This window comes from Kogia breviceps, chromosome 2, assembly GCF_026419965.1.
Source record: "Kogia breviceps isolate mKogBre1 chromosome 2, mKogBre1 haplotype 1, whole genome shotgun sequence".
Classification (NCBI taxonomy): domain Eukaryota; kingdom Metazoa; phylum Chordata; class Mammalia; order Artiodactyla; family Physeteridae; genus Kogia; species Kogia breviceps.
In genome coordinates, this window is record NC_081311.1 from 79,755,307 (window position 1) to 79,774,329 (window position 19,023).

A 19,023-nucleotide genomic window follows, 5' to 3' on the forward strand; every position below is an offset into this window, starting at 1 on the left:
CCGTGGCATGTGGGATCTTCCTGGACCGGGGTACGAACCCGCGTCCCCTGCATCGGCAGGCGGACTCTCAACCACCGCGCCACCAGGGAAGCCCTGAAATCTGTACATTTTTAATAATGCTCTTTGAAAATAAATTATTTGTAAATAGTTAATATTGATAATGTGTTTCATGTGTTTCTTTTTCTACATTTATTTATTTGTGGCTGTGTTGGGTCTTTGTTGCTGCGCGCGGGCTTTCTCTAGTTGCCGTGAGCGGAGGCTACTCTTCCTTGTGGTGCGCAGGCTTCTCATCGTGGTGACTTCTCTTGTTGCAGAGCACGGGTTCTAGGCGTGCGGGCTTCAGTAGTTGTGGCACGCAGGCTCAGTAGTTGTGGCTCATGGGCTCTAGAGCACAGGCTCAGTCGTTGTGGCGCACAGGCTTAATTGCTCCACGGCATGTGGGATCTTCCCGGACCAGGGATCGAACCCATGTCCCCTGCATTGGCAGGTGGATTCTCAACCACTGCACCACCAGGGAAGCCCCCTTATGTGTTTCTTTTTTTAATTTTTATTTATTTTAATTTTTATTTTTTTATTGGAGTATAATTGCTTTACAATGGTGTGTTAGTTTCTGCTTTACAACAAAGTGAATCAGTTATACATATACATATGTTCCCATATCTCTTCCCTCTTGCGTCTCCCTCCCTCCCACCCTCCCTATCCCACCCCTCTAGGTGGTCACAAACCACCGAGCTGATCTCCCTGTGCCATGCGGCTGCTCCCCACTAGCTATCCACCCTACGTTTGGTAGTGTATATATGTCCATGCCACTCTCTCACTTCCTCACAGCTTACCCTTCCTCCTCCCCATATCTTCAAGTCCATGCTCTAGTAGGTCTGTGTTTTATTCCCGTCCTACCCCTAGTCTCTTCATGACATTTTTTAATGTGTTTCTTTATAGTAAATAAATCCCCCAAGATAATTCATCTTTTGAAAATACTGTATATCATTTAATGCCGCAGAAAGGTTAATGTAGTTAAGCACCTAATGCAATATTGCATTCAGTATAAGTATTTAGAAATGACCTATTGTTAAAAAAAATAATAGTCTGGGAATAAATTTTAAGATTTACTTTTTCAGACAAATTTAATCTTTGACCCTGAATATATACACAGTGTTAAACTGATGTATTGCATGTCTTCTAAAAAGCATGCAGCATGTTTTTCAGTAACTGTGCTAATTGGTGTTTCTTTTCTCAGCAAGGTGTTTGGGAAACTCTGCTGGCAGCCCTAGAAGTCCTCCTCAGAGCAGATCACCAGCAGCAGATGTTTAATATTAAGCAGTTACTGAAAGCTCGAGTGGTGCATCACTTTCTACTGACTTGCCAGGTTTTGCAGGTACTTTTCATGTAACTTTACTTCTGGAGATATTTTCTGTGATGATTTCTGTTTAATAACTCAATGCTATGGACTCAGATTTTTGAGGGACTTTCAGTGAGGTTATTTTCTGTCTGCCCTACCCTCCAGGATCCCTTCTTTCAGCTGATAGTATTGGAGTTTTTTAACCCCTGCCTCTTGTAGCTTGACCTTTCCTAACTCAGTTACAAAAGAACAACTATTAAATTCCGGAGATATTTCTTTATGTTGGGGTAAAATAATAATTTTGTAGTCTCTTGGACATCAACAGTAGTGATATTTTAACTTGTTCCATATTCCTTAAATAACAAGTACCAGTATGTGTTGTTTTAATAAGTGCGTATTTGTTGAAGATCTGTTATATGTACTAGAATTAGTATACTGAAAATATATAAAAAATATTATATCAGGGCTTCCCTGGTGGTGCAGTGGTTGAGAGCCCACCTGCCAATGCAGGGGATGTGGGTTCGAGCCCTGGTCTGGGAAGATCTCACACGCTGCAGAGCAGCTGGGCTCCTGCAACCACAGCTGCTGAGCCTGTGCTCTGGAGCCCGTGAGCCGCAACTGCCGAGCCCGCGTGCCACAGTTACTGAAGCCCGTGCACCTAGAGCCCGTGCTCTGCAGCAAGAGAGGCCGCCGCAGTGAGAGGCCCGTGCACCACAACGAAGAGTGGCCCCCGCTTGTCGTAACTGGAGAAGGCCCGTAAGCAGCAACAAAGACCCAACGCAGCCAAAAATAAATAAATAAAATAAATAAATTTGTTTAAAAAAATTATATCAAAAAGTGGCACTAACTTCACCAGTCATGTTGTAGGGCCTGTGCTGCGGCCTGGCTTCTAGTTCAGTTATTTTCTCTGCCTTCACAGGTGTCTGGTTTTAGCTTGGTTGGTGTATTGAACTATTTTTCAAGTTAGTTTGATTTTTCAGGGTCTGAAGCATATATTAGAACTCTATCAAATCAGATAAGGACAGATGTTCCATGGGATCAGTAATCGTTTCTTTGTTTTAAATGCCTTTGTTTCAGTTGCACTACTGGCTTCTTATTGTACTTGGGATAAAATCCAAAATCTGTGACAACTTCTGTAAGAAGCCTTGTAGGATCTAGCCACCGCTCCAGCCGCATCTGATACCACTGCAGGCCCCCCCCACCCCCAGCCTCGTTTCCCTTCCTTAAATGAGTGAGCCTCTTTCCCACCGCAGGGCACATGATGTTCTTTCCCATTGAAAAGTTACCCATCCCATTCTTTTCATCTGGTCAACTCCTGCTTATCCTTTGTGCCTCAACTTAAAATCACCTTCCTGAGGGAAGCCTTCCCTGCCCTTTCTGTCTAAATTAACCCTTTCTCCTTCCTGCACTTACACTCACTCTGCCATATATGATTTGTTAGTTTCATGTCATTTAGGACATTATGGTTTATTTCTCTCTGAAAACTTCCTGAGGGCAGGGATAAGGTTGTTATAATTTGTTGATCACACTGTAATCCCAGTACCTGAAACACATAAGCACACAATAAATAATTTTTTAATGAATGAATTGTGAAAAAAACAAAACAAAAGCATTTAATGCTTTTCTTGGCCCCTGTGGTAAATGAGACTGTTGTCTTCAGGAATACAATATAGTGATCTCTCAGACCCCTTGCTTACTGAATGGTTTATGTATCATCTATGGGTCAGTTTTCCTCTAACTCACTTTCTTTACCTATCCATTTTGAAACTCGTTGGCCGGTTTTAAGTGAGTTCATATGACAGTGTGAAGTTCTTATTCAGTCTTTCCATGTCAGAAAAGTGACACTTATCAACTTGGAGATTTCAATAAGTATTCTCACTTCCATTTTATTTATAAAAATGCTAGAAAAATTCAGGTACCAATTTCTTTTAATGAAAGTATATTTCTTCCCCTTTCTTTATTCAGAGAGTCTGTTTGTCAGATTAACAGTTATTTATTAATGATAGCTTTATGTTAGGTATTGTGAGAAGTATATAAAGAATGGAACTTAGTCTTTGCCTTTAAGGTATTTGAGTGTAGTTAAGGAAGATTAATAAATTGGCAGTATATTGGTTGTGAGGTAGTCTCATTAGTCCATGAGTACAGTGTAAAGAACCTGTAGGAGATTAAAAATGGGAGTGTAAAAGTAAGGAGCAGCCAAAGCAATCTTGAGGGAAAAAAAGCAGAGCTGGAGGAATTAGACTCCCTGACTTCAAACTATACTACGAAGCTACAGTAATCAAGACAATATAGTACTGGCACAAAAACAGAAATATAGATCGGTGGAACAGGATAGAAAGCCCAGAGATAAACCCACGCACCTATGGTCAACTAATCTATGACAAAGAAGGCAAGGATATACAATGGAGAAAAGACAGCCTCTTCAATAAGTAGTGCTGGGAAAACTGGACAGCTACATGTAAAAGAATGAAATTAGAACACTTCATAACACCATACACAAAAATAAACTCAAAATGGTTTCGAGACCTAAATTTAAGACTGGACACTATAAAACTCTTAGAGGAAAACATAGGAAGAATACTCTTTGACATAAATCACAGCAAGATCTATTTTGACCCACCTCCTAGAGTAATGGAACTAAAAGCAAAAATAAACAAATGGGACCTAATGAAACTTAAAAGCTTTTGCACAGCAAAGGAAACTATAAGCAGGATGAAAAGATAACCCTCAGAATGGGAGAAAATACTTGCAAATGAATCAACGGACAAAGGATTAATCTCCAAAATATATAAAACAGCTCATGCAGCTCAATATTTAAAAAAACAAACAACCCAATCCAAAAATGGGCAAAAGACCTAAATAGACATTTCTCCAAAGAGGACATACAGATGGCCAAGAGGCACATGAAAAGCTGCTCAGCATCACTAATTATTAGAGAAATGCAAATCAAAACTACAGTGAGGTATCACCTCACACTGGTCAGAATGGGCATCATCAGAAAATCTGCAAACAACAAATGCTGGAGAGGGTGTGGAGAAAAGGGAACCCTCTTGCAGAGTTGGTGGAAATGTAAATTGATACAGCCACTATGGAGAACAGTATGGAGGTTCCTTAAAAAACAAAAATAGAACTACCATATGACCCAGCAATCCCACTACAGGGCACAGAGAAAACTTTAAAAAGACACATGCATCCCACTGTTCATTGCAACACTAGTTACAATAGCCAGGTCATGGAAGCAACCTAAATGCCTATTGACAGGTGAATGGATAAAGAAGATGTGGCACATATATACAATGGAATATTACTCAGCCATAAAAAGGAATGAAATTGAGTCATTTGTAGAGACGTGGATGGACATAGAGACTGTCATACAGAATGAAGTAAGTCAGAAAGAGAAAAACAAATATCATATATTAATGCATATATGTGGAACCTAGAAAAATGGTACAGATGAACTGGTTTGCAAGGCAGAAATAGAGACACAGATGTAGAGAACAAGTGTATGGACACCAAGGGGGGAAAGTGGCGGGGAGGGGGAGGGGGTGGGATGAATCGGGAGATTGGGATTGACGTGGATACACTGATGTGTATAAAATAGAGAACTAATAAGAACCTGCTGTATTAAAAGTACAATTCAAAAAACAAAAGGAGCAAATAATGGAGGAGATATAAAGGCAATTAATAGGGCTTGGTTCTGTTTAAATAGAAGCTGCAAAAGAAGTCAAAGATATAATGTAAAATTTCAAGCTGGGAGACCAGAAGAATGATTGTATCATCAAAGAAAGCAGGATTGAACATGGATTGAGCAAGACTTGAGCATTCTGTGTGTGAGATTATGGTGGGATGCTCAGCGACACTGACCACCAGGCACTTGGATGTGCAAGATTGGAGCTGGGGAGAGAGTAGAACTTGTTTGCATTGATGTGTTCGTGAAGCCATGGGGATAGAGAAGCACTACAGGATACACAAATGTAGTGAAAGGATCATAGGGAGTTGAGGTTTGCATCTCGGAAAATATCCATTTTCAGGGCATGAAACAGGAAAAAGGAGCTGTTGAGAGAGATATAGAAAGAACAGTCCAAAAATAAAAAGAGTAGTTGAAAAGGTAAAGAAGTACCAGGAATCCCAGCAAAGTAAAAGCCAAGGGTGGACAGAGGGAGGAGAACCTGCCCAGACAGAGGTGGTCTCTAGAACCAAACAAGGTAGAAAGTTCCAGGAAAATGTGGTCAGACAAAAGGCCATCAACTTGGAAATTCTTAATGGCTTATAAGATTTCAGCGGAGTAAAGACAGCAGGAACCAGATTTCTGGGCACTTTAGGCAGCATGTGTGGTGGATCACTGGAAGCGGTGAGAATTTAAAAGTGTTTTTATTAAAAAGTCCAGCAGCAGAAGAAAAGAGAAACAGAGTGTAAACAAAAGCTTCCCAACAGATCAAGTTAAGGGATTTTTTTTTTTCTAATGAGATAGGATACCAGTGATTATTTGTAAGGAGTTAGTGGAGAGGGCAAGATTGAAGACACGTAAGCTGGGATGAACTTAGGAATGAATAATTGAGGTTAGGAAGTCACAAGGGGTGCGATTTAGAAAAAAGACAAATGGCTGTGGCAGAAATAACACTGAATTGCAAGTTAGGACACCTGTATTCTTTTTTTTTTTTTTTTTTTCTTTTAGCGGTACGCGGGCCTCTCACTGTTGTGGCTTCACTGTTGTGGCTTCTCCCGTTGCGGAGCACAGGCTCCGGACGCGCAGGCTCAGTGACCACGGCTCACGGGCCCAGCCGCTCCGCGGCATGTGGGATCTTTCCGGACCCGGGCACGAACCCGCGTCCCCTGCATCGGCAGGCGGACTCCCAACCACTGCGCCACCAGGGAAGCCCGACACCTGTATTCTTGTCTTGTCTTGGCCACTTGGCCATTGTGAGATCTTGACAAAGGGGTTTTGTGCTTACTTTTATAGACTCTGTGTTCTCTTCTTAAATCTGAGGTAGTAAGACTAAACTGTGTCAAAGTTAACATCTAGATTTTACGTTTTCTGTTCGAGCAGTACACAAGAGCAAATGAAGAAGAGTGGATGTAGTGATATATTGTATATTTGGACAGACAGGAAACATGAGGAGGTTTACCTCTAGTAGCCTTGATCTAGAGGCCAGCTACTACCTATTGGGGAGGTTAGGGTTGGAGAATATAAATACTTTATTTATCCATCTTTATTTTCGGTAATTACTTGGCATTCTGCCAGGTCTCATTATTCCAGGCAGTAGATGATGCAGTAGAAGGAGATCAGAGGTCTGAGTTTGAGTTAATGGCTGCATTACTCTGACATGTTTTCTTGTGGTTTAAGTTAGTCATATAACCACTTCGGGCCTCCGTATTCTAGAAATGATGGATAAAACCTCTCAGAGCTGTTGTGAGAAATAACTTTGTAGACTGGAACATAGTGTATTCATATAATCAGTTTTGTCTATCAAAAAATTTCCCTTCTGAACCCATAGTAGTAGTAGTAGCAGAAGTAGTAGTAGTAGTAGTAGTAGTAGTAGTAGTGATAAGAGTACTAATAGTAGCTAACTTTTATATGGGGACATTGGTTTTAATGAATTTTAATAGCAGAGTTGCTTGAATTGAGAAATAGCAACTCAATGGTATGGTAAATATGGTCAGTCTGGAGTAGTAAACCAGCACAATTCTATCTTAAACAGAATTATCTTGCTTCAATGAGAAATGTTAGTTAAGTTGACAGTTCTCTTTAAATCTAAAGAGAGTGTTTATTTTTTTCAGGAACACAAAGAGGGGCAGCTTACATCCATGCCCCGAGAGGTTTGTAGATCATTTGTGAAAATTATAGCAGAAGTCCTTGGGTCTCCTCCAGATCTGGAATTATTGGCAGCCGTCTTCAGTTTCCTTTTAGCAGCTCACCCTCCTACCAATACTTACGTTTGCCATAACCCTGCAGGCTTCTACTTTTCTTTGCACATAGGTAGGTATGATCATTTTTGTTAGGTCTTGGCTGTTTCCACTTTTGTTTCTTCCTTCCCGCTTGATTCGTGTTTGTTTGATATATATTGAACGGCCTCTGTGCTAGAAACTAATTACACACTGGGATTGGGACAGGGCAGAGGGCCATAAAATGAACCAGACATAGTCTCTGCCTTCAGAGGGCTTAAATGCCAAGAGGCAAGGGGAGATATATATGCTGAAATAATTATAATAAGAAACAATATCTGGTAAGTATGTAAGAGATGCAAAAGAAGAACTAATTAGATTTCAGAAGAGTTAGGGTTTCATCAGACAGGTATGGAGAGAGATTTAATAGATTAATATCTGCCATGGGCATTGCAGAATTTAAGGAAAATGTAATAAGTAGATTGGAGAATTAGCATTCCAGGTGAAGAGAATGACTTAAAGGGAGGAGAAATAGAGAAAATAAAGAATAATGAATTTTACCTAATATAGGGGATTTATAAAGGAGTAGTGAGAAATAATACCATAAATATAGTTTGGGACCATCATTTATTCCACCCCACCCAAGCTCATATGAAACGAGTCCTTGAATGTAAGATCAGAGAATTTGAACTTGTATTCTAGTTGGGGGTAATTAAAGGATTTTGTTTTGTTTTGTTTGTTTTGAGCCAAGGAATACGATGTAAGTAAATTATTACAATAAAATTCAGTGTAGAGAAACCACCTGCATAGAAGTGAGTTGAAGCTCTGGAAACAGAAGAGACCACTGAAGAAAAGTGTGGAGAGAGAGAGAGAAGGAAAAAAGAGGCTAAGGATGGAACTGTTGGTGAGAATACTATTGAGAGGGTGGAACAAGAAAGAGTAATCTCAGTGTAAAAGAAAGGTGGAAGAATCAGAGTGTTAAAAGAACTAGGAAAAGGTGATGTGGTAAGAAAGCAAGGCAAAAGTATACCTGTGAGAAAGCTAGATAGTAAATTTAGAGAGAGGAAACTGGTTGTCCGACAGCCATTTTAAGCAATATAATAAGTGAATAAAATGATTCCACCACAGTAAAAATCCAAGTGAAATTATACAGCATACCTTTGTGTTAGGTTCCGCTAACATTTAGCGAATAAAGCAAAGCCAAGATTCTGGTAGCACGGGGTTGTTGCAACGATGAGTAAAATGTGGTCGCCTCCCTTAAGGAGTTTACAGTCTAGTAGAGGGGAGAGAGACATAAACAGGTAAGTATACCATGTGGAAAACACAGCGATGGCAATATTTCATTTTGGGTAGCATAGAGCATGGCAAGGGGACATTTCCTGGAGGTGGTGACGCCTGCTCTGAGTCTTAAAGGCTGAGTAGGAGTTGAAGGGAGGGCCCTTCCAGGCAAAGCGAACAGCTTGGTTTTGCTGAAGTACAATGTAAGCAAAAAGGCTGGTAAAAGGGTGTGGAGACAGATCATGGAGATTCTTGTAGCGGTAAGGAGGCAGCAGAAAGCCACAGGAAGGTTTTAAGCAGAGATTGACATTTGGTAGAGAGGAGGCTGGTAGCTCTGAGGATTTGAGGGTGACCAGAGGTCCATCATGGATAGCATTTAGAAGTCCAAGGTAATAATCCAGGTGAGGGGGTTTAGAGCCTGCCTTATAGTGCTATGCTAGGGATGAGAAGAGTTCCGGAAACAGAAATAAAGTCAATGGAACCTGGAGACTGACATGGGTAAAGGAAAGGTTGTGGTCAAGGGTGGCTCCTGGATCCTGCATGGGAAATAGGTACTTCTACCAAAGGAACCAGAGAACAACACAGGAGGAAATGTAGGGCAGAAGGTGACTCAGATTTAGATTTGTTGCATTTGTGGTGCATTTAAAAACTCAAGCAGTTGAATTTACAAGTATGAAGCTCAAAAAGGAAGATTAAACTGGAGGTATCAACTTTGGAGTCATATTGGGGCTGTGTAAAAATAGAGAAGACATAGCCTTTCCCTCAAGGAATGAATGATGAACAGTCTCCTTGGAGAGATCATATTAGCGTATAAAAAGTGAACAGTTAGCTGCTAAACTACAGGAATAACTACAAGTACAGTTAGAATTCAAAGAAAATAGAAGTTAATGTGGCTAGTAATAGTCAACAGAAGAATCTAGAGTAAGAAGTTGTAGAGTGTCCTCACATATCAAATGTGCATTATTATACAGGATGCCGTTTTTTCTTTTTGCTTTGAACATCTTTTTGTAAACATGTGTATTTAACGATTTGCTTTTAAAGTTATATTTTTGTTTTATCCTTCTTTAAAATTGTCTGAAAACTTTTTTTGATCCTAGATGGCAAGATCTTTCAGGAGAAAGTACAGTCAATCATGTACCTGAGGCATTCTAGCAGTGGAGGAAAATCTGTCACTAGCCCTGGATTTGTGGTAATAAGCCCATCTGGTTTTACTGCTTCACCACCTGAAGGTAAACAGACAAACAAAAACATTGATGAAAGTATAACCCTTCTGTATTTAGTTCTGAATATTAATAGATAAATAAATTGTACATGTTTTAGCAGCATAATACAACCTGATATTCAGAATAAATAAATGGAAGGCTAAACTTAAAAATAATAGAATATATTTAAGGAATCCATTTCACTACTTTCTGATATCAGTAACTCACACTCAGTATAACAGGTGACTCTCAGGGGAACTTAGTGGGTGGATGAGGTTCATGCTGTCTTGCTCTGGAATTCTCTTTCCCCTTCTATCGTAGGCATTTGTCTTTCATTAAGCTTCTGATTTATTTTCCCATTTTCTTCAAAAGCTTTGTTTGGCTTACTGTCTCCTTTCCACCTGAACTCATTCTAGACAACTTCACGTGCCATGTGAGTGGCCATCCGTACTCCAGCCTTGACCTTGGGGACCGTTCCCTCTACTTTATCTACCAGTCTGCTTGCATCTGTCTTAGACACCATCAAAGAACGCTTCCCACCCCTTAACCTCCCGTCTCCCACTCTCTATGACAACTTCCTATCCTTCTGGTTTCTTTATCATCCTCCCAAGTTCCCTCTGTTTTCTCCTTCCAGCCTGGATCCCATCACCCAATAATTTTATTTCTTCATTTTCCTTGTCCTCTTGGCCTTTTAGCACGCTTGACCTGAAAAAGTCGAACCTTTCCTCAATCTAACCATCCTCACGCTGCTTAGAATTCCTCCCATTAAAAGGGTCTGTGGCATAGTTGGCCTTTTAATGCTGCCCTATAATTTTTCTGAATATTCAGGATCAGTTGCCTCTTCTATCTCCATAGCAAGTATATTCAAGTCTTTAAGCTAACAGTACTTTTCTCTCTTCCTAGCTTGTTCTTAACAGACAACCTCATCTCTATTTTTATAGAGAAAAAAATAGGTACATGTCTCCTGGTTGTGAACTGACTGTATGTCTTTTCCTTTCCTGACTGCCATCCTCTCCCAGACGGACACATTCCTTCTCCCAGACTGTTAGTCCCCCCTACTCGTGTCTCCAGCTCCAATACAAATCATTAAATAGGTTGGTAAGATAGAGACATGGATAGATAGGACACAGTATCTGGGTATTAACCTCCAGTTTTCCTTCTCTCCCAAAGTGTTTCAGTTATTCTCTAGCACATTTTATGGCCTTTTATTTTATAATATTTTAAGGCTATGTTTTAATTAGTTTTATTTGGAATTTCATAGGAAGTGTCATTTTTTTTTAAATCATTGTGCATCACTCTGAAACATTTTCTAGTACAGTCATGCCCCCATTTTTCCCAGGTCGTTTGAACAGTCTCTTTTGGCAACCTTATTCCTCCAGCCAAAACCCAGAAAAAACGAGGAAAACCTTCTGAGCTGTGGAGCTGTTTTATTGCCACAAAACCTGAGCTCTGAGCAGTTCATTCAGTGCTTGTTTACTTTATATCAGTGCTTCTCAAGTTTTAGCTTGCTGAAAAATCACCTGGAGAGCTGGTTAAAACATAGATCCCTGGGCCCCTGCCTCACACATTCTGATTCAGTAGATCTGGGGTGGAGCCTGAGAATGTGCATTTCGAACAGTCGCACAGCGGTGCTGATCCCCGTGCTCCTGGCCCACAGACCATACCTTGAGTAGCATTCACTTATATCCCATGCACTAAGGATGAGAGTGATTTTTCTGGTCTCCTCCTACACAGAATATAAGAAGCAGAAAATTCGAGGGCTATAGCAAGAAGAGAAAAAACTGTTTCGTCTCAGTAATAGCAGCAAAAAGTAACTACAGAAAGGGAGGAGTGAGAGAACAGTCTAGGGACATTTAGCCTAGTAATAACACCACCACGTACAACTATCACTAACATTTATTGAGCACCTGTTATATGGCAGGCACTGTGCTAGGTGCATCATGGATATGATCTCACTTAATCCTTAAAGCAGCCTTGCAAAGTAGATGTTCTGAACCCTCATTTTACATTTGCAGAAATGAACACTCATCTAATTAAATGATTTACCTAAGCCACCTAACTAGCTGAGCTATCGCTTGAATCCTGTTACATCTCGTTGCAAAGCCCACACTCTTTCCACTGTATCAACTGCATCCTAGTGACTGCTAGCCTGAGGTACATTGAGTTTCGCTTAATTCACTTAATGTCTCCTCCGTAGCACCATTAATCCTAATAACTTTGCATCACTCAGGCAATATTGTATTTTGTTAAGGAGACAGGTAAAGATACGTATTTGGGGAAAATTTTAATAAAAAGTAGTTAAAAGAAAAATAGTTTTAACCTTAAGAATTTTTAAGCATTAGTTACTATGATCGTTAGCCTGTATGGGTTCTTTAATATCGCTAGATAAGTGGGTTATTGCTCTGGTTGGGACTGATAGTGCCGAAAAGCAGTGGGCCCGCTCATGAGATCTTTCAATACTGTTTTTGTGTCTACTCTCACCAGGAAACAATTCCTCCGGTACCGCTCCACAGCAGATGACCGCCAGCACGTTGCGTTCTAGAAGCCTACCGGCGTTTCCTACTTCTCCACCTCAAATACAACCACGAAAATTGACTGGAAGTTTGGGTTGTAGTATTGACAAGTTACAAAGCGTGGTCGTTCATGATGTTGCTTCCCAACCAGAGGCATGGAGCCCTCTGGGGAGTTCCGAGACGCTGAAGAAAGGCAGAGAAGATGCTTTTGTCAGTAGCTGTGAGTCTGCAAAAACGGTTTGTGAAATGGAAGCCATCCTTCCAGCCCATGCCTCTGTCAGTGGTGTCCCAAAAGGAACATCGGGACTTCCAGTGGTCAAAGTAGACCAGAAAGAGGTGGGAACGGAACCCAGATCAGACGATGACAGTCTTGTGGATGAGTTCTGCCCGCGCCGACCTGATGACCTGAAGGGACTAGCCTCGTTCCAGCGAAGCCACAGCACTATTGCGAGCCTTGGGCTAGCTTTTCCCCCACAGGACGGCTCTGCAGCTGTCGGCCGGTGGCCAAGTCTTGCTGACAGGAACACCGAAGACTGGGAAAACTTTGCCTTTTCTCTCCGTTATGAGCCGAACCACAACCGAACTACAGGTGCTCACAGGTACTCACATGGTTTTGTATGCCAAACCCCTCACCGCTTTTTTTTTTTTTTTTTTTTTTTTTTACTGTTCTTTGAAGAATTTCTGTACTTGTAGAAATGTCTTTATTATGGGATCTCGTATAATATAACATATCTATTAATAACAAACAAGGGTACCTTTCTTCTTATTTTAATAGTAGGTGATGCTGAATTCCATATTTAACCAAAGGATAAACCATAAGTTGTTCCTGAAGAAAAAATTATCTTATGGTTTATTTAATTCCATATGGTTATTAGAGAAAAACTCTTCAGTTTAGGGAAATTATACGATTTATTATCCTTCCCCAAAGCATCTCAATTAGCACCGTCAGTGAAACTTTCCATACGATGATGGAAACGTTCACCTGTGCTGTCCACTGCCGGAGACACATAACGCAAGTGAAATGTGGCCAGTGCAGCTGAGCAACTGGATTTTTTATTTAATTTTAAATAGCTTAAATAGCACAAGTGGCTATTGGAAATCACAGATGTAGAGTAGACTAGTGTTTAAGAGACGATATACCTAAAAAATACCGGTGATAAAAAGTGATGGCAAATTTGTTAATCACAGTTAAATCAGGAAATATTTTTTAAACCTTATGCACTTTTGTTTCACCTGTGAAAATTATTACTGCTCATCACAGTTCTTAAGGTAATCATGAGGCACTACTTTCCTCGCTGAGGAAAGTTTTGGTAAGACTTTCTGGGTCTCTGTTTTAGTGTGACTGAAGACTGTTTGGTACCTGTGTGCTGTGGGCTGTATGAACTCTTAAGCGGAGTTCTTCTCCTCTTGCCTGATGTTATGCTGGAAGATGTGATGGACAGGCTCATTCAAGCAGATACGCTGCTGGTCCTCGTTAACCACCCGTCACCTGCTGTACAACAAGGAGTTATCAAAGTAAGGGCAAATGCTAAGTACCTTGTTTTCACTTGGAATGATAAACATATGCGTCATTTAAAATTTGAATGTACATATTCAAATGGACCTGAAGCTTTCTTTTATTCTTAGGCATAATGAGCTGATGTAGTTGGTTGCTTCTTACCCCTATTTTTCTATGTCTTATCATCCAACTTTAAGCCCTCCTCCATATATTGATTCATACCAGTATGTCTTTTTTTTTTTTTTTTTTTTTTTGTGGTATGCGGGCCTCTCACTGTTGTGGCCTCTCCCGTTGCGGGGCACAGGCTCCGGATGCACAGGCTCAGCGGCCATGGCTCACGGGCCCAGCTGCTCCGCGGCATGTGGGATCTTCCCGGACCGGGGCACGAACCCGTATCCCCTGCATCGGCAGGCGGACTTTCAACCACTGCGCCACCAGGGAAGCCCCAGTATGTCTTTTTAAGTCTACTACTCACAAGGAACACACAGGTCTGGAAGTCTCTCTTGCAGTGTAGTGTCGTTAAATCTTAGACACTTACTTCAGGTTTCAGCTCAGGATGTCACCTTCTCGAAGAGGCCTTTCCTGTTCACTTTTCAAACCAGCTTCTGTCTAGCCCCGCTTCTCACTTGTTCTATAATAGCATCCTAGGTGTGTTTTGTAATTACCTTTTTAATTTGTTTGTGTATTTGGTTTTTTTTTTTGACCTCCCATACTGAAATATAAGTCCTGTCAAGGTAGGCATCTTGTGTCTAATAAATAAAAGGTCCTAAGTACATCGTTGAAAGAATAAATATTTGATATGAATGGTTCCCATTAGGAGACAACCCAATATTGAAATGGTCTTTAAAGATTCTCATTTTCTTAGTTTGATGTGGGATATTGTTAAATCAGTTGCAACCCACTATTTACTTAGCTTCCATTTCATGTGTAAAACACTTGGCTATCTGCTATGTGGGATATAAAGGGGAATAACCCTCTGCATTTAGGAGTTTATAGGCCAGTGGAGAAGAGAGACATATACCCAACTAAGTAAAATGTAAGGACTTGTGTGATGAGTGCTTCAGTGGTAGTATTAATAAAGAAGAACGGGAGCACAGGAAAAGAAAATAATTCTGATGCGGGAACCAGGGAAGGATTCATGCAAAAGATGTATTTTGTATTATGCTGTAAACTTAGAAAGCTTTTTAAGTAGGGCGGTAAAGAGGTGTGTGTTTTGAGAACAATAGTCTGTCATCACTGTGAGGGAGTGATCGCAGGGGAGAGAGAGGTGGAAGCATTGTGTTTGCAAGACATCACAATGGTCCAGGGGAGAGATGATGAGTCCCTGATCTGGGGAAGTGGAAAGTCAAATGACAGACAGATTTGAGAGACATTCACTGGAATGGAGGTGAGAGACCTTCATAATTTCATGTGGGAAATCAGGGCAAGAAAAGCCAAAAGTGAGATTAGCCTTAAAGTCTCATAGGATGGTGCTACTGTGCTCTAAGATCAGAACCATGGAAGAAGTGAGTTTGGAAGGAAAAATAATTACTTAGATTGTACACATGTTGCATTTAAGATGCTGGGAAAGGATGGAAGTTTAGGCCTATGCTCAAGATAAATAAAATGTTAAGAAGTCTAGAAAAATAGAGGTCTGGGATATATATATATATTTTTGTTTGTTTTGTTTCATTTTCAGAGAAAGCATCATACAGTGTTGACTCATTTTTCTTTTTTCAGAATTAGAATTAGGCACAAATATTCTGCTTATACTCAGCTAAGGCTGCCAATCTGCTAGGTGTCCATGCTCAGCTAAAAAGCTAGTGTCCCGTCACAAAAGTATTAAGATCTCCAAGACAGGGTCATCATTAGCATTCCATAATAATCAGAGACAAAGTTCACTTTTGTTTTGCTGTGGAGGTGGCATTTTTTTGAGCTTTCTCTGTTCTATACAGATGAAATTAAAGAATAACTTACAACTAAAAATATAATATACTGTCTGACTTTGTATACATTATATAAAATTTTAATATATTGTCTAACTTAATTTTTTTCCTTAGCTATTAGATGCATATTTTAATAGAGCATCTAAGGAACAAAAGGATAAATTTCTGAAGAATCGTGGCTTTTCCTTGCTAGCCAACCAGTTGTATCTTCATCGGGGAACTCAGGAATTACTAGAATGCTTCATTGAAATGTTCTTTGGCCGACATGCTGGCCTTGATGAAGAGTAAGTGGGTTCTTCCCTCCACCAGAATTGGGGATCTTTTGTCTTAAATGTAAAATTTGTTAAACTGACTCTTAACAAAATTACTTGGTCACTCTTAGAAAAAATCTGCTAAAAGTCATTTTCCAGGTGAATCAATTTATTATTTTCCATATTATATTCTTTCTAATATAATTTCTTCCTTTGTATTTCATTCATTAGCTAGGAACTAGTAAGTAAGAAAGAAAGAAAGAAATGCTGGATCCGATGAAAGAAAATGATAGTTAAGATTTGGTATCCAGTGTTAACCTGAGGTTAACAGAAGAAGGTGGCTTCTGTGGCCCCAGCAGCAGGTTATAGGAGGGCTACTTAGACAAGCTCCTCACTCCCTCAGAGACCCGGGTTATCTGGGTGAAGAATAAATCCCCCACCTGGAATTCCAGCACACTGATTACTGAGCTTTGTCCCTGGTAGAATGCTGAAGGATTAGCAAATAAGTACAAAAATTAAAGAATATTTTTCTCCCAAGACAAAAGTTTGGCAGAAAAGTTAAGCTGTTATTTATGTGTCTGATAAAGTAGAGAGAAATGTGTGTCTTTGTATTATTATTAAGTGTCTCCTACTTATTTGTAAGTAGACCAATTCAGACCTTGAAGAATTTACTTATTAGTTGCAGCGATGACAATAGTACTTTCCATTTGCATACAGCTTTTGGCTCTTTCAAAGCAATTCTGCATCATCTCATTTGATTCTCACCACAGTCTTGAGAAGAAAGTAGAGCAAATATCACCACACATATTTGACAGATAAAGAAAATGAGGTATAAAACATGTAAATAATTTCCCTCTATCCCAGAGACAAAGAGTATTGGAACAAGAACTCGAGATCCATTCCTTTCACTAGACCTCTTTTTACTAGTTCCCTGAAATACTGTGTAAAATAATAGTCTTTTTTTTTTTTTTTTCTGCATACTTGTTATATAGATCCCTAGAGCAGGGGATCTTTGGACAGCTTAGTGGTTCATGGACAAATTAAAGTGAGTCAATTAAAACCATGAAATTGTATAAATGTTTTCCTTGAATATTTGTGTATTTGCCTTGGAACAGACTTCTAGCAACACCTTTTATCTTTTTATTGGAGAGATGTGTGATCTAAAAAAAGGTTAAGAATCCTTGCTTCCCTAATTTGTGCTTTATAGCTTCAAAATCAAGTCAACAAAATGGCCCATATTGCAATCATTTTTCCTTATTTCATGGTTAATTGCTTCTAATGTGCTCTTAACTGTATCATTTATTATAGATTTGATCTGGAAGATGTGAAAAACATGGGACTTTTCCAGAAGTGGTCTGTCATTCCTATTCTGGGACTAATAGAGACCTCCTTATATGACAACGTGCTCTTGCATAACGCTCTCTTACTTCTTCTCCAAATATTAAATTCTTGTTCTAAGGTAGCAGATATGTTGTTGGATAATGGTCTGCTCTACGTGTTATGTAATACAGTAGCAGCTCTGAATGGATTAGAAAAGAAGTAAGTTTTAAATCATTATTTAAAACTACATCTGATAAAAAACTTTGAAAAGGGAAAAACTTTACTAGCAGGTTACATTAAAGCATCTAATATTTCATAATACTTTCAAAGAATTTCTTTCCTCCAAAACTGATTAAATTAAATTAAATTAAATTAAATTAAATTTGGAGGGCATATTTTCCATCATTTTCAATAAAGTTGGTTTAAAAAAAAGTAAGGTATTTATATGACGTACTTTTAGGTATTTAGAACATGAAGACAAGGTGAATAAATTTAACTGTCCTCAAATATATTTACCAAGCTTCCACTATAGTCTTACAAAAATTATTATCCCCATCAGGAATAGGAAATTGAGGATTAGAGAGATGTAGTAACTTGTTGCAGATCACACAGCTAGTAAACAGAGAAGCTGAGGCTGAATCTTCTCACTTCAGAAGCCTGTGCTTTACAGTCACCATGCTCTCCCACTTTTAGCATGCCGTACCGCTGTCTACTACCATAAATGAATTTCTAGTAGTGAAAAGTACATTGGCAAATGGCTGCCCACCAAATTGATTAACAGCTTTAAAAAATATGTTAGGCAGTTATATTTTTATTTGCATTTTGTGCCTTTGGTGTCTGCATTTATGATGTACAGTATAACATTTTTATTGGCATAATGTTAAGATACAAATCTCCAGAAGCATCATCTTACTGCACGTTAAAACATTAAATATTAAATATATTTTTGCAGAGAAGGCAGAGCATATCCCTGGTGATTCTCTAGGCCAGGGAGGCTCTCTGGGTGCTAGAGAGGACTCCTTGTAGTCAGCTCAGTTCAGTTTTTATTGCACACCTGTTTTATTTAGGATCTGTGTGCTGGGCATATGAGAAATACAAAGTATTGTATCCCTCGAAACATTTAGTCTTGATTATAATACAGTGCATGAAATTGGTGGAACGTGGCTCCCCACGTACCAGCAGGCTCCTGCTAAGAGCAGTTTGTTGCTGTTGTTGTTTTACAGAAACTGTACTTACGGAATGTCCTTATATGCTACTCTATTGATTGCCCCCCGCCCCAAATTTACCATTTCTAACTCTTGCTTGGTTTTGAAAAAGTAAGTGGAGAGGCTTAATATCACACACTGAGGTAGATTATCAAGTTTAAAAATTGAGGGACAGAAGATACTAATTCATACTTATTAGGTAGTTGTAAGTGATTAATATATACGTTCCAATCTGTATCTCTTTTAATCCTTAAAATAAACATACTTTGTGTAAGTGAGATTCAGAGAGGTCAATTAATTTACTCAAATTCACCATCTCTGTGAAGCCTCCTCAGAATACCCCTCTTCGTACCCACAGAATCTTCACCGTGAGTGTGCTGGGAAGCTGCCAGCGCGTCCCCACAGTATCTTGTGTTAGTCTCTGCTGCTACATTTACCGCCACGTACTCGCTATAGTTATCTGCTCACTTGTCTGGTCCTTTGCAAGCTGAATTTTCACAGGAATCCAAGCGTGCCTGCTTATTTCTGTTCCTAGCCTGTAGTTTATGTAACCTGCCATAGAGTAAGCATGGGTAGATAGCGAATGAATGCATGAAAGGATGAATGAAT

General features: G+C 39.6%; 1 protein-coding gene across 1 annotated transcript in view; it reads left to right on the forward strand.

Annotated features, from left to right (window-relative positions):
• Positions 1-19,023, forward strand: part of LYST (lysosomal trafficking regulator) — a 192,132-nt gene that overhangs the window by 95,058 nt on the left and 78,051 nt on the right. The window contains exons 21-27 of the mRNA XM_067025680.1: positions 1,238-1,375; positions 7,118-7,316; positions 9,598-9,729; positions 12,187-12,814; positions 13,553-13,730; positions 15,753-15,922; positions 17,198-17,428. Coding sequence (XP_066881781.1) covers positions 1,238-1,375; positions 7,118-7,316; positions 9,598-9,729; positions 12,187-12,814; positions 13,553-13,730; positions 15,753-15,922; positions 17,198-17,428 — 1,676 coding nt within the window. The remainder of the gene's footprint in view (positions 1-1,237; positions 1,376-7,117; positions 7,317-9,597; positions 9,730-12,186; positions 12,815-13,552; positions 13,731-15,752; positions 15,923-17,197; positions 17,429-19,023) is intronic.